This window comes from Rattus norvegicus, chromosome 8 (genome assembly GCF_036323735.1).
Source record: "Rattus norvegicus strain BN/NHsdMcwi chromosome 8, GRCr8, whole genome shotgun sequence".
NCBI lineage: Eukaryota > Metazoa > Chordata > Mammalia > Rodentia > Muridae > Rattus > Rattus norvegicus.
This window is the reverse complement of record NC_086026.1, coordinates 51941579-51967741: the sequence shown is the minus strand read 5'-3', so window position 1 is coordinate 51967741 and position 26163 is coordinate 51941579. Positions and strand designations below refer to the sequence as shown.

The following is a 26163-nucleotide window of genomic DNA, read 5'->3' as shown; positions in this document are numbered from 1 at the left end:
TCTGGGTTCAAATAGGCAGGTTTTCATCCAGTAGGTTTAGTTAAAGTGAGGGTCACTTACAAAGCTTCCACCAACACTCACGGGACTCCCCCCACCTCTGCCCTTTACCACCACTGCCTCAGGCTTCCAGATATTTGATTTGCTAACTTCCCCTGCACAGCTCAGAGATCTGAAGTGAAAGGAACAGACAAGACCTATTAGGCCATTTCCTCCCCCCACCCCAGCCCACTTGGCCCTTCTAGCTACCCACTGTATCTTATTGCCATCTCTCCATCACAGCCTTCCTTTTTGCAAGGAGGCCCTAAGAGGCATCAGATTAGGATGCCCTCTGCTCCATAGATTGCTCTGTCTCCTGTGGCGAATGTGTTAGATTTAACTGAGCACCTCCCCTTTGCCACTCAAATATCCCCAGGCTCAATCACTATGTAGCCTGAGTCAGTTTGAAGCTTAATTTACTGTAGAGCTAGAAGCAGGCTTCCTGTCGACCCCTCACCTCTGTTTGTTTCGGTGAGGCAAGCATATCATCCACTGTCCACACTGTCTCCCCTTGATATCCAGAAGGTTCCCAGGGAGCCGGGACCAAGGAAGGCTCAAGCATTCCTGGCACAGGACACTTGTCTGATATATTCTGATTCCATCTGCAAGTCCACTCCTCCTAGGCTTCCAAGATTCTTGAAGGCTAGAGATCATGAACTCCACAGATTCCAGGTTCCCTCAAAATCAATCCAAAGCACCTGGAGTGATGGCTCAGCGGTAGAGTGCTTGCTATCTCTGTAAATTACAGCTCGTGGAGGGTGGAGGTTAATAGATTCTCTAGGCTCAGTGGCCAGTCAGCCTAGACTACTGCTTGCTGAGTTCTAGCCAAGCAAGAGACATTGCCTCAAAACAGAGCAAGATGAATTGTGCCTGAGAAACAAGTCCCAAGGTTGACTTCTGGCTTCTATGAGCATGTGTGGGTAACACACACACACACACACACACACACACACACACACACACACACACACACACACTCATACACACACGCACAGTGTCAGGATAACGAGAAGCTAGAAAGCCATGCAAATTGTGAGGAGTCATTCAGCAAACATTCTCAGCTCTGCCGTCTGAGATCACTACTGCTCAGGTGCATAGTGAGGACTCAGAAACACACAGAATGGCAGTGCTCAGAAACCATATGGTCCAATCCTCTTAAGTAATTGAGGCTCCTGATTTTTTTCAAGGAAGAAATTGAGGAGTGCACATTCTTCAAAGTGACATAAGTCTTAGGTGACTTCTAGAGGTGTCAGAGAATGGCTCAGACAGGGCTTACATCAGAGCTAGGACATTGGCCCGACGATAAAACTCTAGGCAAAGCCTTGAAATGTTCCATAGGTGAAGAGGTCTAGCACCCCAGTAGATAGTACATTAGCCGGAGCAATGGTTTGAGCCTGGACAGTGGGGGTACAATGGAGCGAAGTGGCTGATGAACCTACAACAGACATAGTTGATGGTCAGATGTGAAAGTCAGTAGAGACCAACACTCACATTCAGAGCTGGGGTCACCTGTATGCCCCAGAATTCTAACCTTGATTCTACCATATCTCTAGCTCATGTCTTATTTCTCCAATTCCTTGTGGGAGAAGAATCAGAATTCTCTGGAAATGGGCATACACAACACTCTCCCTTCCTGAGGTTAGTGGGGGCGGGGTGTATGAGAATGGGAGTATTTAACACACTCGGAGTAGTGCACGGCCTGGTGTGCACTCTCAGCAACTTTGACCCATTTTTGTGAAGCCTAGATTCATGGCTCCTTCTCAGTGGTGGTGTGCCTGCCAGCCGGATGCCTGGCATGTGGGAAGCCCCAGGGAATGGCGTTGTGCCTTCTGCAGTGGTTTGTGACTCTTAGGGAAGGAGGTGGCGGTGGCGGTTTCTGGAACCAGGCCCCACTGTGTAGCATGACAGTGTGGTGAGATGTCCTCCTCAGCCCACACACACTGCCTTCCCTGGCTCAACCAGCAAGACCACCTCACTCGGCCCACTGATCACCTTGGGGACAAGAACAGGGGGTATCCCTGAAAGCTTTGGTGCCAAAGGAGACTGTGTGTCAGAGTAAACAGAGGCAGTTGCTGCCTCATTGTAGGGGCGTCTTGATGTGTTCTGCATGCAGCAAGAAGGAGGTATCTGCGCCATGCTGCTCTCCAGGACCTGAGTCATGTCCAGTGTTTTCTGCCCCACAGCTCAGAGGTCCTGTGAAACTGGGATGTTTGGCACCTGAGGGTAACTGAGTGGCTCATCTAGAGCTACCTCACCAGGGACAAGGACCTCCACTCGGTGGCCTCTGGATTAACCCTTCTAGACCACATACCTCATGGCCAGCCCTCACCATCCTACATTGTTCCTACATGCCCAGCTCCCTAGACAGACGTAGAAGGCACAGAGACGCTTCTCCATGGGGCTGCATCAGCACCTCCTGGTCTTCTGTGCTCTTAGCTGGTCCAACAGGTTCCTCTGATGCCTGGAAAACAGTTGTCCTGACCGTGTCGCATACATCTTCTTGTATCCTCACTTCCTCACTCCCCTGGAAACAGTTAGGGGCATCTGTTTCTCTTCCTTGATAGCCCTCCCAACCACTCATTGCCCTCACTCTGGTGGCTTGGGCCTGTGGGATCCAGGCCCAGAAGTTCTAGAGATAAGGTTTTTTTGTGGATGTTCCCCATCCACCTCAGGGATTCCCAAGCTGTGCTACTGATAGGAGGACCATCCTATTTCTCGAGACTCATCTTGGATCACCTCAGTTCAGTAGAGCAAGCATCTGGTGAGCAATTGCTTTCTCCCAGGTCTGGACAAATGTCCCGATGCCCTCAAGAGTTTATAACCCAGTTGAAGTCAATGGATAAATGGATGTGGGTCTGGAGAGCTCAGAAGGGCAGGCCCAGCACCCTAAGCTCCTGATACCTTTAGAACTCAGAGTGCGTGTATACGCATGTATGTGTGTATGTGTGTGTGTGTGTGTGTTTGTATGTGTGTTGTGAGAGTGTATATGTGTTTGTGTGTATGTGTGTGTGGTGAGAGTGTGTGTGTATATGTATGTATGTGTGTGGTAAGAGTGTGAGTGTGCATGTGTGTGTGTGCATGCATGTGTGTATTTTGAGACTATAGAAAGTGCACATGGTACATATGCCAGACAGTGAAGAATGTCTCCATGTGCAAATGAATGTATTTAATAATCACACATTGTACGGGTTGAAAAAAAATCCCCAGAATGAAATGCATGGGACCAGAAAGTGAGGCTTTGAACTGTTGGCATGGACCTTCGTAGAGGAGAATTCCTAATAATCACTATATCTGAAATCCTAGGTCTCAAGTGTTTTGAGCATCATGCCAGTGCTCAAAAAGTTCCTGATACGAGTTAGGATTTTTGGATTAGGGCTGCTTAGCTGATAAATAGCTACACGTCTGTCTACTTAGATGAGATTTTTACCACCCTGCTTTGAGGTAACACATCCAAATTTGGGATTATGACCTTCTGTAAGATTTATCTTTAGGAAAAAAAATCCCTCTGCTGGCAGCCATCACAAGTATGCTTGGGGCGTACGCCGGCTGGGCACTGAGAGAATAAGGGAATTGCCTTGTTGCTACAGGCAGCTGGCTCAGAGGCAGGACAGAGATGCTGTGTTGCCTTGGGGTGGGATCGGAGCTGGGTGCTGGAGGATCAATATGAGTTTCCCAAGCAGAAGAACAGGGGCCTAGACCATGGCAGGCTGGGAGTGCTAAAGAACCCCATCTTAGAGAAGTCTTTTCAAGTAGATAAAATAGCTGACCATGGAAACCAATTACTTAGAAAAGCAGTGAAAATATTTTAATAGTGATATATTAATATCTGTGCTCTTTTAATGTATTCATAGGCAAGCCCAGCATTGGGTTAACCACTAGAAGAAGATTGAACGAGTCATGAATATAAATGACGTTTGCGATGGGATATGAAAACATTGGTAACTTCTGCTGGTGACAAAGGCACATGTGCTGCAGATGCACTGTGCTTTAGGACATGCACTGACTGCAAAGAAAACGCTACAGTTCAGCTAGGCTTACAGAGAGGGGTGAACAACAGCAGCAGCAACACCATACACACACAGACTCTCACCACACACACACAAACGCACACACACACACACACACACACACACAGACATGCACACGCACACACACTTGCACCACACACATACAAACACACACACAGACATGCACATGCACACACACACTCGAACCACACACATACAAACACACACAGACATCCACATGCACACACACACTCACTACACACATACAAACACACACACATACACACATACATGCATATACACATACTCTTACCACATACATACACTCACCACACACACAAACACATACATACATATACACACATTCTCACCACATACACATACACACTCTTACCACACACACATACACATGCATACACTTTTACCACACACACACATACACATGAACATACACACTGTCACCACACATACACAAACATACACATGCACACATATATACTCTTAACACACACATACAAACACAAACACACACACATACATGCATATACACTTACTCTCACCACACACACACACACACACACACACACACACACACACTCACCCTTTCCCACCCCTGACTGCTTGTCACAGAGCACAGGTCACTGGTCAGGTAGGGAACAGCTGATTTAGGCAAAGCTAACGGCTCAGAGGGAGCCTGGAGGAGGCAGACAGAGTCAGGCACAGAGCCAGAAGAGGCACGGGGGCTGCAAAGGCAGGGTGACAGGCAGATCAGACCTCTTAAATTTTACTTGTCATCGGGAGATTTTTTTTTATCACATTCCTTACAACATATTATAAAAAGAATACATGCTCATTATAGAGAGCGAAGAAATAAAAAAGGAAGAAAACCACAGAACATTCTCACTGCCAAGGCAGTGTCATAGAACATTCCAGTTAATTGCCATTCTCCGTGGAAGGCTGTGGTTTAGGAGTTGGTCCCAGGGCCAGGGGTCGAGCTGTCCAATCTACAATCTATTCCTTAGTTTCCTTGTCTTGTTTTGGTGTCTGTAAAGTGAAGATGCTAGCTATTGTACCTGTTTCATCAGGTTGCTTTAGAATTACATAAATCCATCCCTAAGATGTTCTCTAAGTAGGCCATGGTAAATGTTGGCACTAATCATATCTTCCTTGGCCCATTCTTCAATACCTAACTAGCTCCAGTATTGGCTTAGCATGAGCTTCATGTAGATGCACATATAATTTTACATCATACTTAATTCTCTTAATATTATTATATAAATAATCATAATGCTATTATTAACTGTTCAGATACATCTTAAATACCTAAATGCAGTTCTATTTGGGCATATGGCCCACTCTTTATAACGATTCCTTGATGGTTAAACATTTAGTTTATTTCTAGTTTCCCCTGAGAAGTCTAGCTAAGCCGTGGTTCCTTGCTGTGTTACTACTCTAAGGGCTGAAGGGTGCCCGGATACATAAGACAGACCAAAGGAGGTTTTCTGATTATGGCTTACCCTGCAGCATGGAGAAAGGATTGTAAATGGAGATCCCTGGAAACAGAACCCTTAGGAGGTGAGGTCAGATTGGCAGAGCCTAGGGAAAGGGAAGGTGAGGGAGAATCAAGAGTGACTATAGCTTTGACCTCCAGGAACTAAGGGAAGTAAAACCCAGTGGTTAAGAACATGAGCTTTGGTGTCAGATGGACGTCTAAGGTCAAGACTGGATCAGCCATGTATTACCCATGTGAGCTTGAATGAGTTACTTATATACTACACCTTCATTCCCACAGCTGTAAAGTAGGAATAAAATGAATCTTCCTTAGGGGGAGGAAGAGGATTAGCAAGAGATGACAGAGGAAGATGGAGGACACATTATGGGAAGACAGATGAATTTAAAAAAGGATGATGTATTTGTGTGGAAATGCCATAATGAAACTCATCACTTTGTGGCCAACTTTAAACATTAATACATTTGGAGGGCTGGGGTGATGGCTCAGCAGGAAAAAGCCCTTGCTGCTCTTGCAGAGGACCTGAGTTTGAGTCCTGGCATGTATGCTGGATGGCTCACGACCATCTGCAATTCTTACTACAGGGAGTCTGATGCCCTCTCAGACCCAGGCCATTCGGCAACAGAGTCCATGCTCATTCTACACTCAACTCTGCCGTACTGAGTAAGAAGTGCCAGAGGGCAGGTGCCTTGGCTAAGACCAGCAGGTGCTTGGAACGTGATTTTGTACTCAAGATATAAGCCATTCGGTAGGGTCACCTGGGCAAATGCAGCAAGGATAAGCTTGTTCAGGCAGAGGAAGGCATAGGTAAAACCTGGATTAAGCAAATAAGAAAGAACCATTAGCCAAGAGAGAGAATGTCAGAGAACTAAATGAGAAGCAGTGCCAGACAGAGTTATGAAATCCAAGGAATAGCACAAGGAATAGCATCACCAGCTTGTCATATGCTAGGAAAGAGAGTCAGATGAGAACCAGTCACCGGTGGTGATGATCTTGACAAAAGTACATGCAGTAGAACAAGGTAGGCTCAGAGAGAGAGAGAGAGAGAGAGAGAGAGAGAGAGAGAGAGAGAGAGAGAGAGAGAGGGAGAGAGACCTCTGTAAGCATGGAGGTGCTGTAGTTATGGAGGAGAGAGCTGAGGGAAGGTATGGCTGGAGAGAATCAGATTGTACAGTGAACGGGGCCAGGGGCTTGAAGCCCAAAGCTGACTCTGACCTTGACCTATTATGTGTCACTTAACATCAGGAGGGAGGACTCCTCTTGAAGGCTGCCATGCTGGGGATGATACTGAGAGCGTCCAGCAGGCAGGGGGAGCTATACTGAAGGCTTGAGAAGACTTCTGAGGCTCATTCAAGGTTGGGCCTGGTCACCAGACTGTACATCCCTGGGGATGGGTATATTTAGTACTGTTGAGTCTTCTGCAGCTTTAAGATGTTGGAGGCCACAGGTGAAGAGGATATGGAAGACCCGAAGTTCAAATGGCTACCACAACTCTGTGATTTGAACCATGGAGTCCTCCCCTGGTGCCTGCACCCCATGCAGTTGGTCCCATGGCTTTTGTGGCTGATGGTTAGGGTTCTCTCCAGACTTCAGGCATGGCTTGGTGTCTTCCTCCACAAACCAACAGGCAATCTTTCCTCACAACAGGCAATGTGTGTGGAGCTGGGGTTTCGGTTGGGGCTGCAATGTTGGATCTTGCAGTGTTGAGCCTCTGTGTGAAGCCAAGGGTGGTATGTTGGCTCTGGCATCGTTGATGTGTGCAGAGAATGATCTTTGACTCTTTCTGTTCCCTTGTTTCTTCCTATCTGCCACCTCAGTCTCTAGCACTCCGAAACTTTGATTCTCCCTTCCTCTTCTGACCACAGACCCCATCATTCCGCATCCAGTCATGAATCCAATCTGGGATTCTACCTAGAAAACATTGTGCCTGACATCAAAGGTCACCGGGCCAAAAGGGATTTGCAGTCTAGTGAGCAAGTGAGTCTAGGGAGATGGTTCAATGGGCTAAGTGCTTGCTACACAAGCATGAGGACCTGAGTTTGAATCCCCAGCACCCACAGAAATTCTGGATATAGTTATACACATGTGCAACTTCAGTGCAGGGTAAGGAAGATAGCTGGACCTCTCGGCTCACTGCACAGCTACCCAGGCTAGCCAGAAGGTAAGACCCAGGTTCAGTGAGATACCTTGTCATAGAAATTAAAGTGGGGGGCAGCATAGGATGACTTCTAGTGTCCACGTTACAAAGACACACACACACACACACACACACACACACACACACACACACACACACACACACACACACACACCTGCGTCCTCTGACTTCCATAGCCTGCTTTTCACCTCTCTGCCGGCATCTCTCAGCCGCCCCGGTAGCCTGACTGTCTGCTCTTCTTCTTCCTCAACTGTCTTTGCATCTGAGGTGTTAAGACATGGAAGGCTGGCTACCACCTAGACCTCGTACCTTTGCAGCAGCTGTGTTCCCCAGCACTCTGCAGACCAGACAGGGCGGGGGGGCACCTTGGATTCACTATTTCCTCTGTTCTTTGGTGATGGCTTGGACAATTTATACCCCCATATGTTGTCATAACCTGGGTCATTTCTTCGTTTAATATTGTCCATAAACACTAATAAAACTGTTAGAGAGCCTAGCAGGCCAGGGAGAGGAGGGACTTGGGTTTAGAAGGGACAGACAGGAGCCTGGGTTGGCGTGGGAGGAAGGTGAGTGTTGGGTGATGATTTGAGGACTTAGTCAAGGCAGAGCTTCGGCTGCCCCATCTGAGCGCTGTTTTCTTTCCTGATCCTGTTTTTGCCCTGGCCACAGTGTGTCAGATCCTCCCCAAGGGAGTGGTCGCTGTCCTGGGACCGTCGTCCAGCCCAGCCTCCAGCTCCATCATCAGCAACATCTGTGGAGAGAAGGAGGTGAGTGTGGAACTGCCGTGGCAACGGTGCCTGTAGATCCTTGAATGCAGGAAGTGCCCAAGGAGGCCAAGACGTTAAGGACATCATCAACGCAAATGTGAGGTAGAATGGCCCCTGGGGGACATGTCCTCTTCCGAAGTGACGGGAAGATGGATTTGGTAACAGGATTTCTAAGATAAGCTCAATGCCTTAGTGCTCCAGGACAGGGCCTGCGGTGACCTCTCTGATGCAGAGATGGGGCTGGTGCTCTACCATGGGGCTAAGGGGGCAGAGGTCTGAGTTCCTCACCGAGGTCAGTGTAGGCAGTGTATTGGTGGCCTGATATTTGGGATTCTGGGGAAGAGCGCCTTGGGAGGAAGAAGGCTCTGCTCCGTTTTATTGCGAGAAATAAAACGCAAAGGCCTCTGCCTTCTAAGTGGATGGGAAAGAGATTTTATTTTGTTTTCCTCATTCCTGCCTTTGCCCTTCCAAGCGGAATGCTGGTCTTCAGGTATGACCTCTGCCTGGAGTCTCTCCAGACCCAAAGTCTGGAGGCCACGTCCTCTGGTTCCGGTTCATGGGACAAAGACAGGATGGGAGACAGGTTTCCTAGCAACTTGCACTTTAGAGAGCCTGCCGATTGAAGGCATCATCATGGCCCCTTTAGAAGCTGCCGGTCTTCCACCTGCAAATACATGCCCAGAAGACAGCGGGCAAGAGGACAACATTCCCCCCTCTCCTCCCCCTCCCCCACAAACACCCCTACACCCCTACACACCCCACTACTCCCGACTCCCCACCCCCACTCCACACATTTCCACATCCCACACACTCCCCACACCCCCTACTCCAACACCCCCACACCTCCTATACCCCCACATCTCCACCCACCCCCATTCCTGCCCTGCACCAGCCTCCCTCTGTCCCAAAGCCTTTCTGAATGACTATGTAGGAAGAAGAAAGAGCTTGGACTCTGGGGGGAAGATAGGGAGGCAGCATCACCTCCTCCTCAGGTCTGTGCTAGAGACCTGAGGCTTGGCTTTCCAGCAGCGTCTGAGGCAGGCGGAAGAATAGCCAGTTGCTCCTTCAGAGAAGGCCTAACATCCCCACAGCAAACCACCCTTACCAAAGTGGGGGAATCACAGACAGGCTTCTGTCTACCCAGCTTCCTGGAACTGACCCCTTGATGCCGTGACCAGGGTTTGTGAGATAACCTCCTCTCAGAACTGTTACATTTAAGCATTTTATGGTCCTCGCCACCCCTGCTCCAAGGCTGGATTTGCTTCTCACCGACCTTCAGAACACCGCCCCCATGCTCAGTTAACCCTGAAGATGCTTCTTAGGCAAGCTCAGACCACAAAGTCACTTCTGTCCTGCCACAGTGTTTCACGGGCTCAGCCAGGAGCTGACGTTTAATTTAAATCTCTCTCGCTGTGCTTCAGGTAACAGTCAAGCTTGTGGCAGGTTGTTACTCTAGCCTTGGCTCTCTGATCTCCACCCAGCTAGGTTGCCAGCGTTTGAGCTCCCACATTTCTTTGGCTAATTCCTTTTCCTTTCTGTTTTCTCCCTCTCTCTACCATACTCCCTTCCCTTCACTGGCCCCTGCTCTCCTCCCCCAGCCCCCACTCCAAAGAGCCCTGTCTTGGAGATGGAGTTGTTTCACATTGGCTTGAGAGATCCTCCACACTGTGTGACCTTTCAGGACAGGGGCCACCACGGGAGCCACTGATTTACAGCGTCCTGCACAGTCCAGTCAGGAGGCACTGCCCAGACAGCAGCCAGGCAGCTACCTCTCCTCTGTCTGGTCATGTTCTTTCCAGAGCGACCTTGCCTGCCACTCAGATTATGCATTTTGGTTAATATTTTATGAGGCCTGACTCTGGTGAAAAGCCATGGAGTCCTCGCCGTGGGCTCCAGCCCTTTAAATGCTGCTAATATTTCTGAGACCCCATGGCTGGCTGCTTCCTGCCTCCTGCTCTCCCCTCAGCCCCACTGTGGTGACTTCCTGGGACGGATTTGCAATCATGAATCAATCAGGGATTGATTTTTCTCCAAGAAAGAGAGCAAACCAGCAGGCAAGGCCTAGCTACCCTTGCCCAGGCCACAAGCAGCTGGCTGCCTCTCTAGCAGCCTTCCAGAGGCCCCTGCTAGTGATGGAACACTGTGTCCACTCCCCCTTACACAGAGATAAGGGCCTCTGGAAACTTCTACAATTAGAGAAGAGAGAAGGGAGAGAAGTTAGGCACTGTCCACACACTGACTGTGTGCGGGTTTTCTGGGCTGGTTCGCTCTTGACACCGAATCACATTCTCTCTTCCTGGACTCTCAGAGACACCCGAGGTCCCCTCTGTTTTGATGGAGGTTAGCCAGGTTAAATGGTTTGCTCCTGAATCACACAATGGAACCTGGAGGCAAAACAGTCTGCAGACTCCAAAAACCACCTATTCTTCTCCCCAAATGAAGGACCCCTCCTTAGATCCAGGGCTGGGAGCTATGAGTTCATCAATGTCTCCAAGGACTCCTCACCCTGGGGGTGGGGTGGGGGTGGTAATGGGCAGAGCTCTTTTGTCCAGCTGCTACAGAAGCTCAGTGGGCTGCCAGTCACACAGGGGGAGTCAGGCCAGAGACTCCAGTGTCTGGATCTGAATGAGCCAGGGCACCCGGCCCATCCCAGCCTTGCCCTTCCTCTCATCTGTCACCTCTCCTGCCTTCAAGGTGTACGTGCTACTCACTTTAGATCGGTTGTGTGGGATACAAGATGCAGGCAGGAGGAAAGCACGCGGTGAAATACACTGGGTCAGCTCTCATCTTGAGAACCACCCCTCCATACTTCAGGCTTTTGTCAATTCTGCACCATGAAGTCCCTGCTTGGGGAAAAAAAAATGGTTGTGTTCTGTCCATGGGTCAGGGACTAAGCCTCCTTGAATTCGGTAATTTTCTCTTCGGATTTTACTAGATCTTTGCTCTCTTCCCATCTCAATTTCTGAAGAGCTGGTTTCTGGCAGACTTCTCTCTAAATCAGAAAAGGATAAGATGGTAGAGTCCTATAGAGACCATCACAGCGTCATCCCCAGACCCCTGTAGCAGAGCCTCCGAGCAAAGCCAGGCAAAGAAAACTGTAATCACATCTGACTAATCCATTCTAGAAGCCAAGCACCCCATCATCAGGAAATCCTTCCTGCTGTCCACTTTCAATCTCACTTGCTTTCGCATCGGTACCGACTCACGCTCCGTTTCCGCTCTCCCAGCTCTGAGCACCAGAGATGAGAGCGTCTGAATAAAATCAAGGTGGATGGCAGCTTATTGCGATTTAACTTCCCTATTACCTACCAAATAGCTTAAGCTGTCAATAAAGCCACCATTGGTGCCTCTTAATATCTCCTTCCCAGCCAAGAGAAGGAACATGGCACCTTCTAGAAACATCACTGGTAGACGTGGCGGGAAGCCAACACTGCTCTGATGAATCTAGAGCAGGTGTCTGTCCATCTGGCTCCATTCAGAGGCTCTGAGTGACCCTCAGGATCACTGTCTGCCCCCCTGCCCCTGGGATTTACCCAGAGAGCTTTCTGGAAACGACTGTATACCAGCTCTGTTGGGTTGTACTGAAAACCTCCTCTCTAATGTATAGGGAACTGGGTGTCTCTTCTTGACATCTCTGCTCCAATTTATTAGCTACAGATAATAAACTGTAAGGACTTCAAGAGTGATTGCACCCGTACTCTACAGAATATGTGTGTGTGTGTGTGTGTGTGTGTGTGTGTGTGTGTGTGTGTGTGTGTATGTGTGTGTATGTCTCTAGCCAAAGGGTGACTTGTTCCGGGTCTTGCCAGGGATGCTACCATGTCGTACTCCCATGGACTTGGAGCCCAGGTCCTGCATGCTGCTTTTCTCTTGGTGCGTTTTCAATGGTGTTCAGCAAAAGAAGACTTCTGCTGAGGCACAGCCTGGGTCACCCATCCTGCTTTCCATCTCTCTGTCATTCTGGATCTAGATTCTCCTTGTTGTCTTTTTTTTTTTCTCTCTCTCTTTCTCTTCTTGCCAGGTCCCTCATTTCAAAGTGGCCCCAGAGGAGTTTGTCAGGTTCCAACTCCAGAGATTCACCACCCTGAACCTTCACCCCAGCAACACCGACATCAGCGTGGCTGTGGCTGGGATCCTGAACTTCTTCAACTGCACCACCGCCTGCCTCATCTGTGCCAAAGCAGAATGTACGTATTCCCCGGGCTCGCTCCATGGCCAGACGGGCCGGTCTTGTTTATTTCTGCCAAGCTGTGGGCACCTGCAACAAACCAGGAAGGGGGTGTCTCTAGGATTCTACTCTCACTATAATAAACACATGCAATCCTCTCTCTCTCTCTCTCTCTCTCTCTCTCTCTCTCTCTCTCTCGCCCCCCCCCCCATGTGTAAAAGAGAAACAGTGCCCATAAGCACCCTTTGGCATGGAACTAGGCTGCAGAGAGACTGGCCAACTGCCAAGTCCTTTTGTATCTGCAAACTCAATTCCCACATTTTCAGCCTCATTGTTAAGGAGATACAAAGAGAGAGGGAGAGAGAGAGAGGTGGGAACACAAAATTGAATGCATTTCTACTTGATGAGCTGAAGAGTATCTTCCCCCGGAGAGCAGGTTTTGCTGATGGAACAAGGTCCAAGGTCAATCCCTGATAAAGCATCCTCTTTTCTCTTTCTGCAAACACGGGTTTGGAAATGCATTTTCTGCGTCTCGCACACAATTTCGAGACGTAGATTCAGTGTTTATGAGATTTAGCTAATTTGAGTCAGCAAACATGTGTGTTCGTGGAGCCCGGGTGGCATTCATATACCTGCCTATTGTCGGTTTAGATGCTGGCCTCTGTGTGTCCTGGTGGCCAGTGCTTGAACCTAGCATGTCACCTGCGGAGGTGAGCAATGCAAGTTGTTCCTTACCCTGCGGGTCGCCATGGGCTGTGCTCATTTATGGACGCGTGCTCTCTTCTGCCAGGACCCGTCTTGGACTTGTCTGAGCTGCTCTAAGCAAGGCCTCCCTCTATCCTCGAATCCAAGTAATATCTAAAAACAAAACCACGGGACAGGTCAGAAGTACCCACTTCAGCCCACCTTACCCTTGACTGCCTCCACAAGTACACTTTTGTGTCCATCCTCCAGCTTTTCTGTCTACTCAGCAAAGCCCGATCTCCCATATGTTTTATCTGTACCTAATTATTGCAACCAGCCAGGGGTTTGAAAGCCATGGCAGTCCCCGTTTCCAAGTTGAGGAAGTTGAGACTCGGAGGTAAAGTGACTCACTCCTTGTCCTAAACCTTATGCAGCAGAACCAAACAGGTCTCCAGACAACCCAAGCTCTTTCAGAGCCCAAAGTGGACACCAAGAAGGGCCATTGCCTGCACTGTGAGCTGTCCCCTGACAAACTGCTAAGTGTCAGGTGAGCCCTGTGGCTCACGAGAGGAGATTCTCTGAAACCAGGGATGCCAGGAAAAGTGTCCAGGCTTAGGTGGGGCTTCAGATGAACCTGGAAAGATCCAAAAGACTTAGGTTAACAGGGAAGAGAGATGCAGGCCAAGGGAGAGGAAAGCAAAAGAAGAGATACTGGTCCTATGACTGAGGAGGAGTTGACTTCAGGAATAATGGATATTCTATAAGAGATAAACGAAGGCAGTTGAAGAAGGAAATCCCTATCTCTGGTCTTATCTGCTGGTTCCGAAGGGTTCCAGCAAAAAGGCCCTGTGAAGGCTCGCACATGGGTCACGCGCAAGAACACGCCAGCTCCTCTCACTGTCGGTCAACATGGGCACTGAAGCAACTCATACAAGAAAGTGACTTTGTAGGGAATGGGGTGTGTTAGGGTTCTCAGGCTGGAGGCTCACTGAAGGGCTTTGGCAAGGGCTGAGCAGACAGACATCAAGTCTCTTCAGTACAAACGAGGAAAGAACTCAGGGAAGAGTTGCCCTTGTCTCGAGTCCCATAGCTAATGAGTGGTAGAGTTGAGGCTTAAATCCAGGTTTCCTGGAAAGTAGTTTGTGTTACCAGCCTTTCCTTTGCATTTGTCAAACTGGGTTCAGAGCTGACCTATGCAGGAGTCCCAGGTCACTTTTCACCATTGAAATGTCAAATCTGAACTAAGGAAAATGAAATGTTCAGAGCTGGGTGTGGCCGTGCTCCTCTGTAACCTTAGACAGGAGGCTTGCTGTAGATGGAAGCCATCAGAGGCCACAGAGCAAGAGTCAGTTTATTTTTAAAAAATGCAATAAGATAAATTTACACTAAACCCCTCAGTCTCACTGTCCTCACTTCAGGTGTTCAGCAGTCACTTGTAGCCATTGGCCACCCACTGGTGAGCGCTGAGACAGAATAGCATAGCAGTGCGGAAAGCTCTGCGGGACAGCATTGCTCTGATGTGAATGAGTATGGCCAAAGAGTTCTGTGGTTATAGAAAGAGCTAAGTGAATAGAAAATGAACCGTCATCCTCTTCTCCCCCTCTTGTGGCAACTCACACTTCGACTTGGCGTGGTCATTCCAAGATGCCCGTGCCTCTCCAAATAGTCTCCCCAAAGCCTCATGACGATCTGGTAGTCCACAGTACGCTAATAGTTGGTGGAATGTGGTTGGGGGGTGCTGTCTTTCTGCCCTCTGTATATAGTACCCAGCATCAATGAGCGATGTCCAAGAATCGAGCCCCCCTCCCCATTCTGGGAATTGATTGTGACAAAGACACTCTAATGGGACTTACACAGCAGGGCCTTTAAGAGCTAGAGGAAAAGGCTGTCGGAAATATCTGGAGGCAAAAGTTGTCTCGAAGTCTACCTCGGTGCTAGTTAGCAAGAGCTCACCCACCCCTCAGGAAATTCTTTCTTGTGTCTAAGCCATGGTCCATCTTATTATACCTGCTTAGACACTGAGCCTGTCTCTCTCCTCTAGCTCTTATGGGGCCTGAGGAAGTCTGTGGCTTGGGTGCATGTGAAACATCAAGTCTGCACTGATACTTAGATGGATACTGCTGTCTCCAAGCTCAGCACCCTTTCCGTTAGGATCCTGGCACATCCTCCCCTTCTCAGGCATGCTGAAGTGGAGAAAACAACATTGGGTGTTTTGTTTCGTTTTAAGGGACTTTAAGGTCTTATCATGGCAAAGTCAGGATTCTTCTTCAGGTCCTCCTAGCTCAGGCTGGGGCTCACCACTCAGTGTCCCATCCTCCCACTCCCCACATCTGTGCACACAGTCAACAGGCAGCAGTTTCAGTGTAGGCTCTGCCTGGCAGGAATGGAGACTTCTGAAGCAGAGGTCCCCATTGTCCTGGAAAATGGAGGAGGGTGGCTGAATACAGTCCAGGGTCTGGAAAACTCATGGATGTCTGGACACAGGCTCAGGGCCTCCAGCCAGAGCATAATGTGCTTAGAGAATTCACTAGGTTTTCCCCACCCACCAGGCCAGGGGAAGGAAGGTGGGGCAGGCTGGAGAAGTTCAAGGGCAGAGAAGATTAAAAATCTAATCAAAGGCTGAGAAAATGAGGGGCTGCAGGGAATTGTGGCTCGGAGCTCTGGGTGAGACCTTCTTCCGTCTTCCTTATTAATGCTGGGCCAAGAGACACTGAGGGTGGAATTAGGAACAGGAATCTAATTCTATTTCTCCACCTCGGAATCGCATAACGGGGATCATTCCACAGGGAGCCGACCATGCATGCTCCTGTTTCCCAGAAGGAGGTTTTATTTTAATAAGCAGGTTTGGGACCAGGCATGGTGAATTACGTTACTCTTCTTTAACGAGGAAAGAAAAGTCAGAAAGTCTCTAAGTTTTATCTCTGAAAAGGTTAAGGAGATGTCTCGAGTGGCCCTGCCACGGCCCTCCTAGTTATCCGCACAGAACCCAAAGGAAGTTGGCTGGAAGAGGGCTTCCAAGGGGGAGTTGTGTTTCCCACGGTGGCTATGGAAACACACGTGTCATGGTCATAGGAAGAAGTGTCGTCTAAGAGAGAGGCAAGATGGTGGTGGGAAAGAGAACCATGCTGGGGAGGATGAAGTGGTTGTTAGTGAAGTGCTTGCCACCATGTAACCATGGGGACTCAAGTCTAGATCCTCATATAAGCCACTTAAAAACCTAGTCGGTGGTAGACAGTTGCAATCTCAATGCTGGAGGAGCAGAAACAGGAGGCTCTGTGGCCAGCCGGTCTAGCCAAATTGTTGAGCTCCAGTATCACTGTCCCAAAATATAAGGACAGTGATTGAGGGGCATCCAAAATCAACCAGTGGCCTCTACTTGAAAGCATATGCATCAGAGAGAGAGAGAGAGAGAGAGAGAGAGAGAGAGAGAGAGAGAGAGAGAGAGAGAGAGAGAGAACACCTCACTGTTGTAACCCAGAGGAGTTGTTTGATGTTCAGCAGACACTCCGCCTTTCTGAGCCATTCTTTCCGGTTGCCAGAGATGTTGAGGAGGTCCCCACACCCAGAGGATGATGCAAATTTGATGACTGTCATCGTACCCTGCAACTGGCTGACAAGGTGGACGTTATGGCTTGCCCCTCAGCATGCTTTCAAAGAGTATTTGGGGCAGTAGTGGACTTTCTCTGTGAGCTGCTGTGAGAAGCCTCTTGTCCACAATGTTATAGACTTAACCATGCACCTACAGGCTGATCTGGGGAGGGGACAGTAACCCCATAACCCAGTGATATTTACAGCGTACTGAGCACTGTGCCGGGAGTGTTTATATTATCTTAACCTTAAGTTCTCAGGTCCTGGGTTTGATCCTTGACGTTACCCAGAGCATTTACATCCTACAGTTTAAACCGGAGAAGTGAAAATGACCGTGTATGATGGATTCTGTTATCCATATTATTATATGCAGAATGAAAGGAGAGGTGACGTTCAATTTCAAGGTCACATGGTTCCCATCCCCCTTGGCCTTGCTTACTCCTCTAATCCACGCAGGAGAGACAGGAGTGAGGACTACCTTCTCCTACACATGGGGAGCACAGAGACCTCCGCATGTGAGTGGTGCAGTTGGAGCCAGGTGCCGGAGCTGAACAATTGTGCTTGATCCACACCTACCCAGACCTCTGTCTCTTGTGGACCTCTTCCCTTCCACCTCAGTTCCACGGCCTTCTCCACCCTCCCTGTTCCCGGGGCCAGCCTCAGGTGTGAGATGGGACAGGACAGGGGCATGGGAAAGGCATTGTTTCCACACTTGGATCTGAAATGTGCCCCTCACCGTGTAGTGACCAGTCACTCTGTTCTCTCACCTCCTCTGGTGAGACTCAGTTTCTCCAGCTAGGTGGGGTGGCACTCAGGACGTTGAAGGAGAAGGATGATGAATTTGAGGCCACCCTGGGTTACATAAGGAAAAGACCTAGTCTCCAACTGACCCCGTCCGTCCCTGCAAAAAGAGGGAAATTAATTGGTGCCACAGAGAATGTTTATCAGCCATGCAGCCTGGCTTTGACACTTGGCAAGGGAAGAAAGATGAGCACTGGGCAGGGTCAAGGGCACCAGGCACCACATCACACTCATCTAACATATTGCATTCCCCCCAAGGTCCTCCCCAAGGTCAGTCCACCAGCACTAACTGATTCCCCCAGGACTTCACAGCACTTTGCTCCCTGGGAAGACAGCACTTCCTACAGCCAAGTGCTGTACTGAGGGAGTCGGCTAGTGGAGGAGCAGAGGAAGGGAAGTGCAGAGGGGACCAGCTGCACTTGTATTTTCTTCTTTGAGATTGGTTGCATGTGTCACAGGATGGCCTCAGACTCACTGTGTAGCCAGAGGTAACCTTGAACTTTCCAACCCTCCTGTCTCTAACAACAGATGGCTGGGATCGTGGTATGAGGTCCCTTGCTCCTTTTATATGATGCTGGAGGTTGAAGCCAGGGATTCCTGCAAGCTGGGCAAAGCTCAACCAACCGAACTACTCTCCAGCAGCCTGATGTATTACTGTATTGTGTGTGTGTGTGTGTGTGTGTGTGTGTGTGTGTGTGTGTGTGTGTGTATGAGAGAGAGACAGAGAGAGAGAAAAGAGAGAGGGGAGGAGGGAGAGGGAGGAGGGAGAGGGAGGGAGGGAGGGAGAGAGAGAGAGAGAGAGAGAGAGAGAGAGGGTGAGAGAGAGAGAGAGAGAGAACACAACTTATAGGAGGTAGTTCTTTCCTTCTCCCAGGGATCCTGGGATCCTGTAGGTCCCAGGGATCAAACTTAGGCCATCACTGGGCAGCAAACACCCTTTCCTGCTGAACCATCTTGACAGACCTTCACCTGTTTTTTTTTCCTTTTCTTTTTCTTTTTCTTTTTTGAGGTTTGCTTTCCTCACTACACTTGGAACTTCTGTGCAGTAAGCACTCAAACCCTAAGCCATCTACGCAGGCCCTGCTTTTAGGTTTTGATATTGGATTCTGTGTCCCCTGCAGAGACATTCCTCAAGCATCTATGCCCCTGTCCTGTGTCTCTAACCAACTCTAGATCCACTTTCAGAGCCTTGATGTCCTCTCTGGCTCTCGGGCCCCTCCCCTGCCTTCTAGTTCTGGAAACCAGCCTATGCCCTTCCTCCCAGAGCAGCTGCCTATTGGGCTCCACATTGATCCACTTTGATCCTGATGGAAACTAATGGGTTCCCCAGGCTCCTCTGCCCAGCCTTGGCAGGCAGGCCTGCCGCTGGGCCAGCATTCTGTCCCCATCCTACAAGAGAGAAAGATTGGGGTGTGGGTGGTGGAAACCTGAAGGGAGAGTGGAGTTTAACCCCTGTGATGGCGGCTGTGCCCGGCCCAGCATTACCAAGCAATGCGTGTTTTCTCTTCTGCGAATCTCCCACGGCCTGGAAATAAAAGTACCAACTTCTGAGACCCGAGAGATGGGTCAACGACAAGCATGCCGGCCTGAGCTGGAACCCCAGGATCCACGGAGTAGAAAAAGCATGGGGTCCAGAAAGTGTTCTCTAACTCCTCATGAGCATGTGTGCTCACATGTGTGAGAACATGCATATTCTCTCTCTCTCTCTCTCTAACACAAATACAGAGTTAATTTTAAAAGGTTTTGGCAACACAAATACAAAGTTTATTTTAAAACATTTTTGTTTGTTTAGACTTGCAGGCTCAGAGGCTCCCTGAGCTGGAGATAATCGGCCTTTCTCACTGTCCACTTCCCACCCACAGTTGAATTCCCTAGAGAAAAGTCCACAGAGGGTCTTCCCAGGGATCGGAACTGCCACACATGCAGCCCAATGCCTCTCTAGACAGTGAATTGAAAATGCAGTCTGTCTCCTGATTGCCTTTCCCATGTCTCCGCACCCCTTCCTTTAAGCTGCTACCTGGAGACAATGTGACAGGCCTTCCCAGGCACTGCTGTCCCCTGGCCTCGGAGTTACTTCCTCTAGTTTCCAACTTGATCTGGTCCAGCAAGTACAATGTACAGTGTGCAGTTTCCTAGGGCTCTGCAGAGGTGTCTGAAGGGGTTCCCTGGCTCCCCCAAGGGGAACCATTCAGGTATAGAGCATTGTATTTGGATGGTCCCAACTTACAATGACCTAACTTACATTTTCCTACCTTTACCATTGGCAGAAGCAATGTGCCCTCAGTGGAAATCATTCTTAAGGGGCTTGCAAGATAGCTTAGTAGCTACAGTGTGAGACCCAAGTTTGGGTTTTCTGGAACCCACATAAAAACTTGGGAGCAGTGGCATGTGCTTTATAATCTTGGCACTAGGGAGATAGAAACAGGAGAACCCCTGGGTTTGTTGGGCATCATCCTAGCTGGACTGGTGAGCCTCTGATTTGGGGAGAGGCCCTGCTTCAAAATGTAGAGCAGTGATTTCAGGAGACAACTGACATTGCCCTCCCCCACACCCTCCCCATTATACCCCTCCCCCTCATACCATGCTTGAAATCTTGATTTGGATCTCTTCCATGGATAATGGTGTTAGGTCTCACACCTTTTCAGGGATGCTTGGCAGTGATATAGTAAGCATGTGATCACAAGGGGCAACCCCCCCCCCAAACACACACACACGCGCACTAGAGCGTACAGTGTGTGGTGTTGCTAAGCCGCAGTGTTCCACAGCAGCCGTGTGTGCAGTGTGTTTTCAGATTAGGGTAGCTCCGTCTGACAATGGCCTTATCGGGATTGAAAATTCAGGGCACTATGGATGCCAGTAAATATTTTATGCGATTTATCAGCAGGGGCTATGATTTAGGCGCTGGGCAATTGCTCCTGTAAGTGTTGGGGTGGGGGGATGGGTGAAGACTAGAGAAAGGAGGGACATCTTCAGGAGGAGAGGCGCGGAAGTACAAAAATAAGATTTGCAGAAGCCTATCTGGGTGACTGACGCCACGGTGTGCTGCGTGACTGACTGACAACCTTGCCCCTGATCTCCCAGACATGGAGGCACAGTGGACTGAGGACATTGTTCCATTAGCTCCCTTGCTGTGTTTGAGCCTCAATGTTGGGATTTTTTTTTTTTTTTTGACCACTCCAGGTAGGGGAAGGTATAGTTTTCTGAGGGGCAGCGGGGGTGGGTGCACACCTTTAGGGGTGCTCAGTGCCCTTGTCTCTAGCCCTTCCTCTTAGCACACAGAATGTGGGGTGAAGCAGAGGAATGTACTGTTTCTGTTTAAAGGGTCACAGAGCGGGGCTGGGGATTTAGCTCAGTGGTAGAGCGCTTGCCTAGGAAGCGCAAGGCCCTGGGTTCGGTCCCCAGCTCCGGAAAAAAAAAAAAAAGGGTCACAGAGCAGCTGAGGGGTTAGAGGCCACAGATTAATTGGAGCAGGGCCTCTGGTGTGTCAGAAGCCTGGAGAGCTCTTTCCCCAAGAGCCCAGGGTCCCTGCCAGGATGAAAGGGATGATGGGTCTCTGGGCTACCTTTGTCAGGCCTGGCCATTCTGCCCACCCTCCTGCTGTATTCCTCTGGGCTTCCAGGTCTCACTCTACTGAATGGCTTTGCCCATCTCGTGCATTTTGGGTTGGGAGACAATTAGCCTCTTTCTAGCCAGCCTCCAAAGATTCTCATTGCTACAGACCAGGCCCTTGGGGTTCACTCAACTTTCCCATTTTAATCCTTCTGGCCTCAGTGATCACTCAATGTCTAGGACCTGACTGAGACCCTGGAGTGCCATCTCTGTGCCCCCCTGACCTCCTGGTGAGAACAGTGCCTTTTGGGGCAGAAGACAGGTCTGTGTCTGGTGGGGACCATGCAGTATTCCTTCTCTCCGTCTTGCAGCTGGGACAAAAAGAGGCTGCTCCCACAGCAGTCTAAATCCACTCAGGTCACTCCGAGGGCAGGATCCATTGTGTCTGCCTGCCATCTGTGTACATAAAGCCCCCAGTGACCTACCTCCTTCAATAAAGCCACACCTCCTAGTCCTTCCAAAGCCATTCCACCAGCTAGGGACCAAGCTTATGAGCCCATGTGGGCCATTCTCATTCAGACCACCATACACCACATAACTCCTCTTTGTGAAGCAAGTTATTCCACAGTTATTCCAGTCCACATCTCTCACCAGGCAGCTCCCAGGGGGACCTTCTCAAGATTTGGGGTAAAGTAGTGGGGGAGGGGCAGGACACAGACATGGGAACAATAGGGAGTCACACCTTCCCAGCTTTCTCCTCTATCATACAGGTCCTCAAGTTCTCACTCTGGTTCCTTGTCTCAAAAACAAAACAAAACAAAATGAAACGAAACCGCTTTTATTGTTAAACAAAACAAACACACTTGAGTGTTGGCTTCCACACTTAGGTTTTAAATGCACGTCTGTCCATGTCCCTGGGGAGCTGTGTAGGTACGGTACCTGCTGCTACCTGCTTTCTTCCAAGAGGCAATGTGGTCTCCTGGATTAAGGGTCAGGTGGAGGTTAGAAAGTGGGAATTTTAGTCTCAGCTGTGTCCCCCGCATGTGTGACCGCGCAAGTCACTCCATTTTCTGTGACAGAAGGACTGAGTGGATGTTCCTCGGTGCCACCTGTCAATGATGCCAACTGCCCCTGAACCTCAGGATGGTACGGGAGAGAGTCTTTATGGGCTGTGTTGATGGCCCCTCTGAATTGAACTGACTGTGTCAGCCAGCGCTGAAGCTGGCATAGAGAACGTACAGTGGTAGAAATCAGCGTCCTTTTACTGCCCACAGCATGAGGTGTGTTCCTTACCTCCCTGCTTCCCACTCTTCCTGGAACTCGGGAGTTCTAATGCTGTACGGCATTGTTATGAAGACTTACATAAGATAAGCCATGTAAAAAATGTAGTACATTAGCCAGAGCATAATAAGTTTTGATAAACGTTTCTCCTGTCATTGCTCTGTGAGCAAATGCCTGCAGGTACCTTTCTACCAGACTCAGGACTACTGGCTCTGGGGAGATGGCTCTCCTGCCACACTTCTGCCCTCCCCCTGGCCTGCCTTGGTAGGGACAGACAGAACTAAACCCATTGAGTCTCAGCATTGTTATTCTGAATCGCACATTGTTATTCTGAATCGTTTCTTCACACCAAGATGCCTGACATCTACTAGCTGGGGGTGGAGGGGAAGGGGAGAAGCCTTAGCCCAGGGTCTCCTTTCCCTGTTTAGTTCTGAGTCCAGGCTTGCTGCCGTTCAAAGCCTTTTCTTTTATGATCAGGATAATACCTCGTCTTAGAGCAGCCACAGGGCTCTAATGAATTTCAAAAGGGTTTGCTAGGACTCTTCCTTGGGCCTTGGGATCTTGAGGGAACTGCTTTGCCACCACCAAAACAGAAACAAAGGCTTTTCTTGATGGAGCTTGATGGAACACTTCTGGGTTCTCCTGAGCACCTGGGAGCTTACAGTGCATCATTTAATGCACGCGCAACCCTGGGAGCTGTCTGCTGTTAGGATTCATTCTTCTTAGAGGAGCTGACTAGACAACCGGCTGCATGAGAAGGATCTGGAAGTGGGGAAAGAAATCCGGGCCTGCTGCTCTCTGAATCCAGCTCTCAGACACTGGGCACAGTGCTTCAAAGAAGGACTGGGGGGCTCCCTTACCTGGCCTTGCATCCCTGAAGGGGCCTTAGGTTCTACTCTAAAACTAGAGGACAACTGGGGAGCTGATAGGAGTTTCTAGGTGCTCCTTAGAGTTAGCATAACTGAAGCTCAAGGGGCAGAGAAACCTGCTTGGGGTTTAAAGCTCAGGGCACTGCCTCTGAGCTGCGCTGAGTCACCATGTGGCCCACTTTTTGTGAGTGTCTGTGGAAACGGCTCTGCAGACCCTCAGGGGCTTCCCCCCTCCTTCCCATTCCAGGCCTTTTAAACCTGGAGAAGCTGCTCCGGCAATTCCTTATCTCCAAGGACACACTGTCGGTCCGGATGCTGGATGACACACGGGACCCCACTCCGCTCCTCAAGGAGATCCGGGATGACAAGACAGCTACTATCATCATCCATGCCAACGCCTCCATGTCGCACACCATCCTCCTGAAGGTGGGAGCCTGGCTGGGGTGGGTGCTAGGAGAATGGTTCACTCTGCTTACTCTGTCTTTCCCGACTTGAGCTATGGTTGTCTCTTGGCCCCTGGGATGGATCTGAATGCAGATCCCTTTGGTCTAATTCTGTTACCGTAGGCAACAGCCCCTCCAGAGAGAAGGCTCAGGATGATGCTGTCACTTGGAAACACTTAGCACCTGGTGGGGCTGAGACACCAGTTGGACCTAGAGTCAGACTTGAGAGGCTCTAGTGGGTGCACTTGTCAAACAGTGAACATATAGCACCGCTCACGCAGGGTGCCGAGTGTCAGCCTGTCCTCAGCCCTGACAGTATTTCAACAGCTTGCAAAGTGCCTCTCTGTCATTCCACAGCACAGCCCTCTCCAAGGTGACGAGAGGCGAGTACATTGTTGTCTTCATCATGCAGGTGAAGAAGATAAGTCAGGGAGGTTATCAGCTGTTAGAGACCAGGGAAGCAGGGCACAATATACCTAGTGGGAGCATCACCCCCAGGGCAGCCACTTTCTGCTGTGCTCATGATAATCTAAGCAGACATAGGCACATGGCCATAGAGCTTTGTCAGAGAGGTAGGTATCGGGGGGGGGGGGGAGGGCGGGGATCAGGTAATTAGGGTCACATGGACAGCTGGCAGCAGGGGCCAGCTGAGGTGCCACCTGGCACCAGTCCCTGGGCTAAGCATGTGCTTCAGAAGGCAGGCCTTGCTCTTGGGTCTTCCTGGGCTCCTCGGCAGTCCTCATAACTGTTCAGGCACATTGACCTCTCTTAATGCTATTTAAATTGCACGGCCATCTTCCACTGGGGTAGCCACGCTTCTTGTTAATCTCTGCCTGGGTGTGCGAAGCCCCCAGAACACTCAATATCTGTCTCTTCCTCTCCTTTCTTTTCTGCCTTTTCCTCCCTCCTCTGACCAGGTCTTTTTTTCTTTTTAATCTAAGAGTTAATAAGAGATTTGAATGAGTTCTCTCAGTACCCAGGGCTGTCCCTTCAGCCTGTTGCTATAGTAATTTTCCACAGTACCAAAACCACATTTGTCTATGAGCACTCAACTTATGAAAGAGCACTCAGACACACACAGATACACACACACACACACACACACACACACACACACACACACACACTGAGAGAGAGAGAGAGAGAGAGAGAGAGAGAGAGAGAGAGAGAGAGAGAAAATCCACACACGGAAACAAACATAGAAACACATAGACACACACACATGCACACACAGATACATGCTCACACATGCTCACACACAGATCCACATATAGAGACAAACATAGACACACACACATTCATGAACACACTCAGACACATACAGAGATACACACACACACACAGATACACATACAGAGACAAACATAGAGTCACACACACAAACACACACAGAGTCATGAATACAGTCAGACACACAGATACACTTACATACACACAGACATACACACAGAGATATGAACATACAAAGTCACAAACACAGATACACACACAGAGACAAACATAGACACACACACACACACATACACATAGAGACACACAGACACACATAGAGAATCATGAACATACCCAGACACACAGACAGACACCCAGTCATAGAGACACACTTATATGCACACAAACATACACAGAGACATGAACACAGACACACACAGACAGACAGACACACCCCTCTTTTTGCCCTTTTCCTTCTCACATCAGGAAACATTATCCGTGATGTCATTAAGAGTGAAAAGCCTCCTGCAGGCTTCAGGGGATGAGAGAAGCAGGCTGAGGGTTATCTTTATGGGTAAGAGCTTCAGCTTGGTAATCAGATGCTCTTCCAGCAAGCCAGTGGAGAGCAGAGGCAGGAGAAGGAGTGGCTCTTTGCAAGAGTGCTCCACAACTCCCACCATAGCAAACGGATGTCCCCCAACCCCCTGTTCTACCCACACCCTGCTAACCTTTTGAGTTCATTGCTGAGATTTTAAAAATTACCCACCCCCCACAAAAAAAGTACAAAGAAGAAAATAAATGTCACTCACAACCCCTCGCGGCCCTAGCCTTTCCTAAATTTTCCATGTCTGTTCTTTCTGCCTCAGACTTCCCCCAATCATCCCCACACTGTTTAAAACCTTCTGTAATCAACTATTCTTTTTGCTCAACTATGTCTCACACATTTTCCATGTCATTAAATATTTCTCTACAGATATTTTAGTGGCTGTATCATTTCCTATCATGCTCATGTCCCATAATTTATTTAGACGTCCCTTCATCCTTGTAGAAACAGGTTGCTTCCAATCTTTTGCTACGATAAATAATGTTA

The 26163-nt window shown here is 49.3% G+C and overlaps 1 protein-coding gene across 7 annotated transcripts in view; it reads left to right on the top strand.

Moving 5' to 3' along the window:
* Positions 1-26163, top strand: part of Grik4 (glutamate ionotropic receptor kainate type subunit 4) — a 426707-nt gene that overhangs the window by 261010 nt on the left and 139534 nt on the right. For all 7 annotated transcript variants that reach the window (XM_063264893.1, XM_017595455.3, XM_039080793.2 and 4 more), the window contains 3 exons: positions 8381-8478; positions 12500-12665; positions 23666-23844. In XM_063264893.1, the coding sequence (XP_063120963.1) occupies positions 8381-8478; positions 12500-12665; positions 23666-23844 (443 nt within the window). The remainder of the gene's footprint in view (positions 1-8380; positions 8479-12499; positions 12666-23665; positions 23845-26163) is intronic.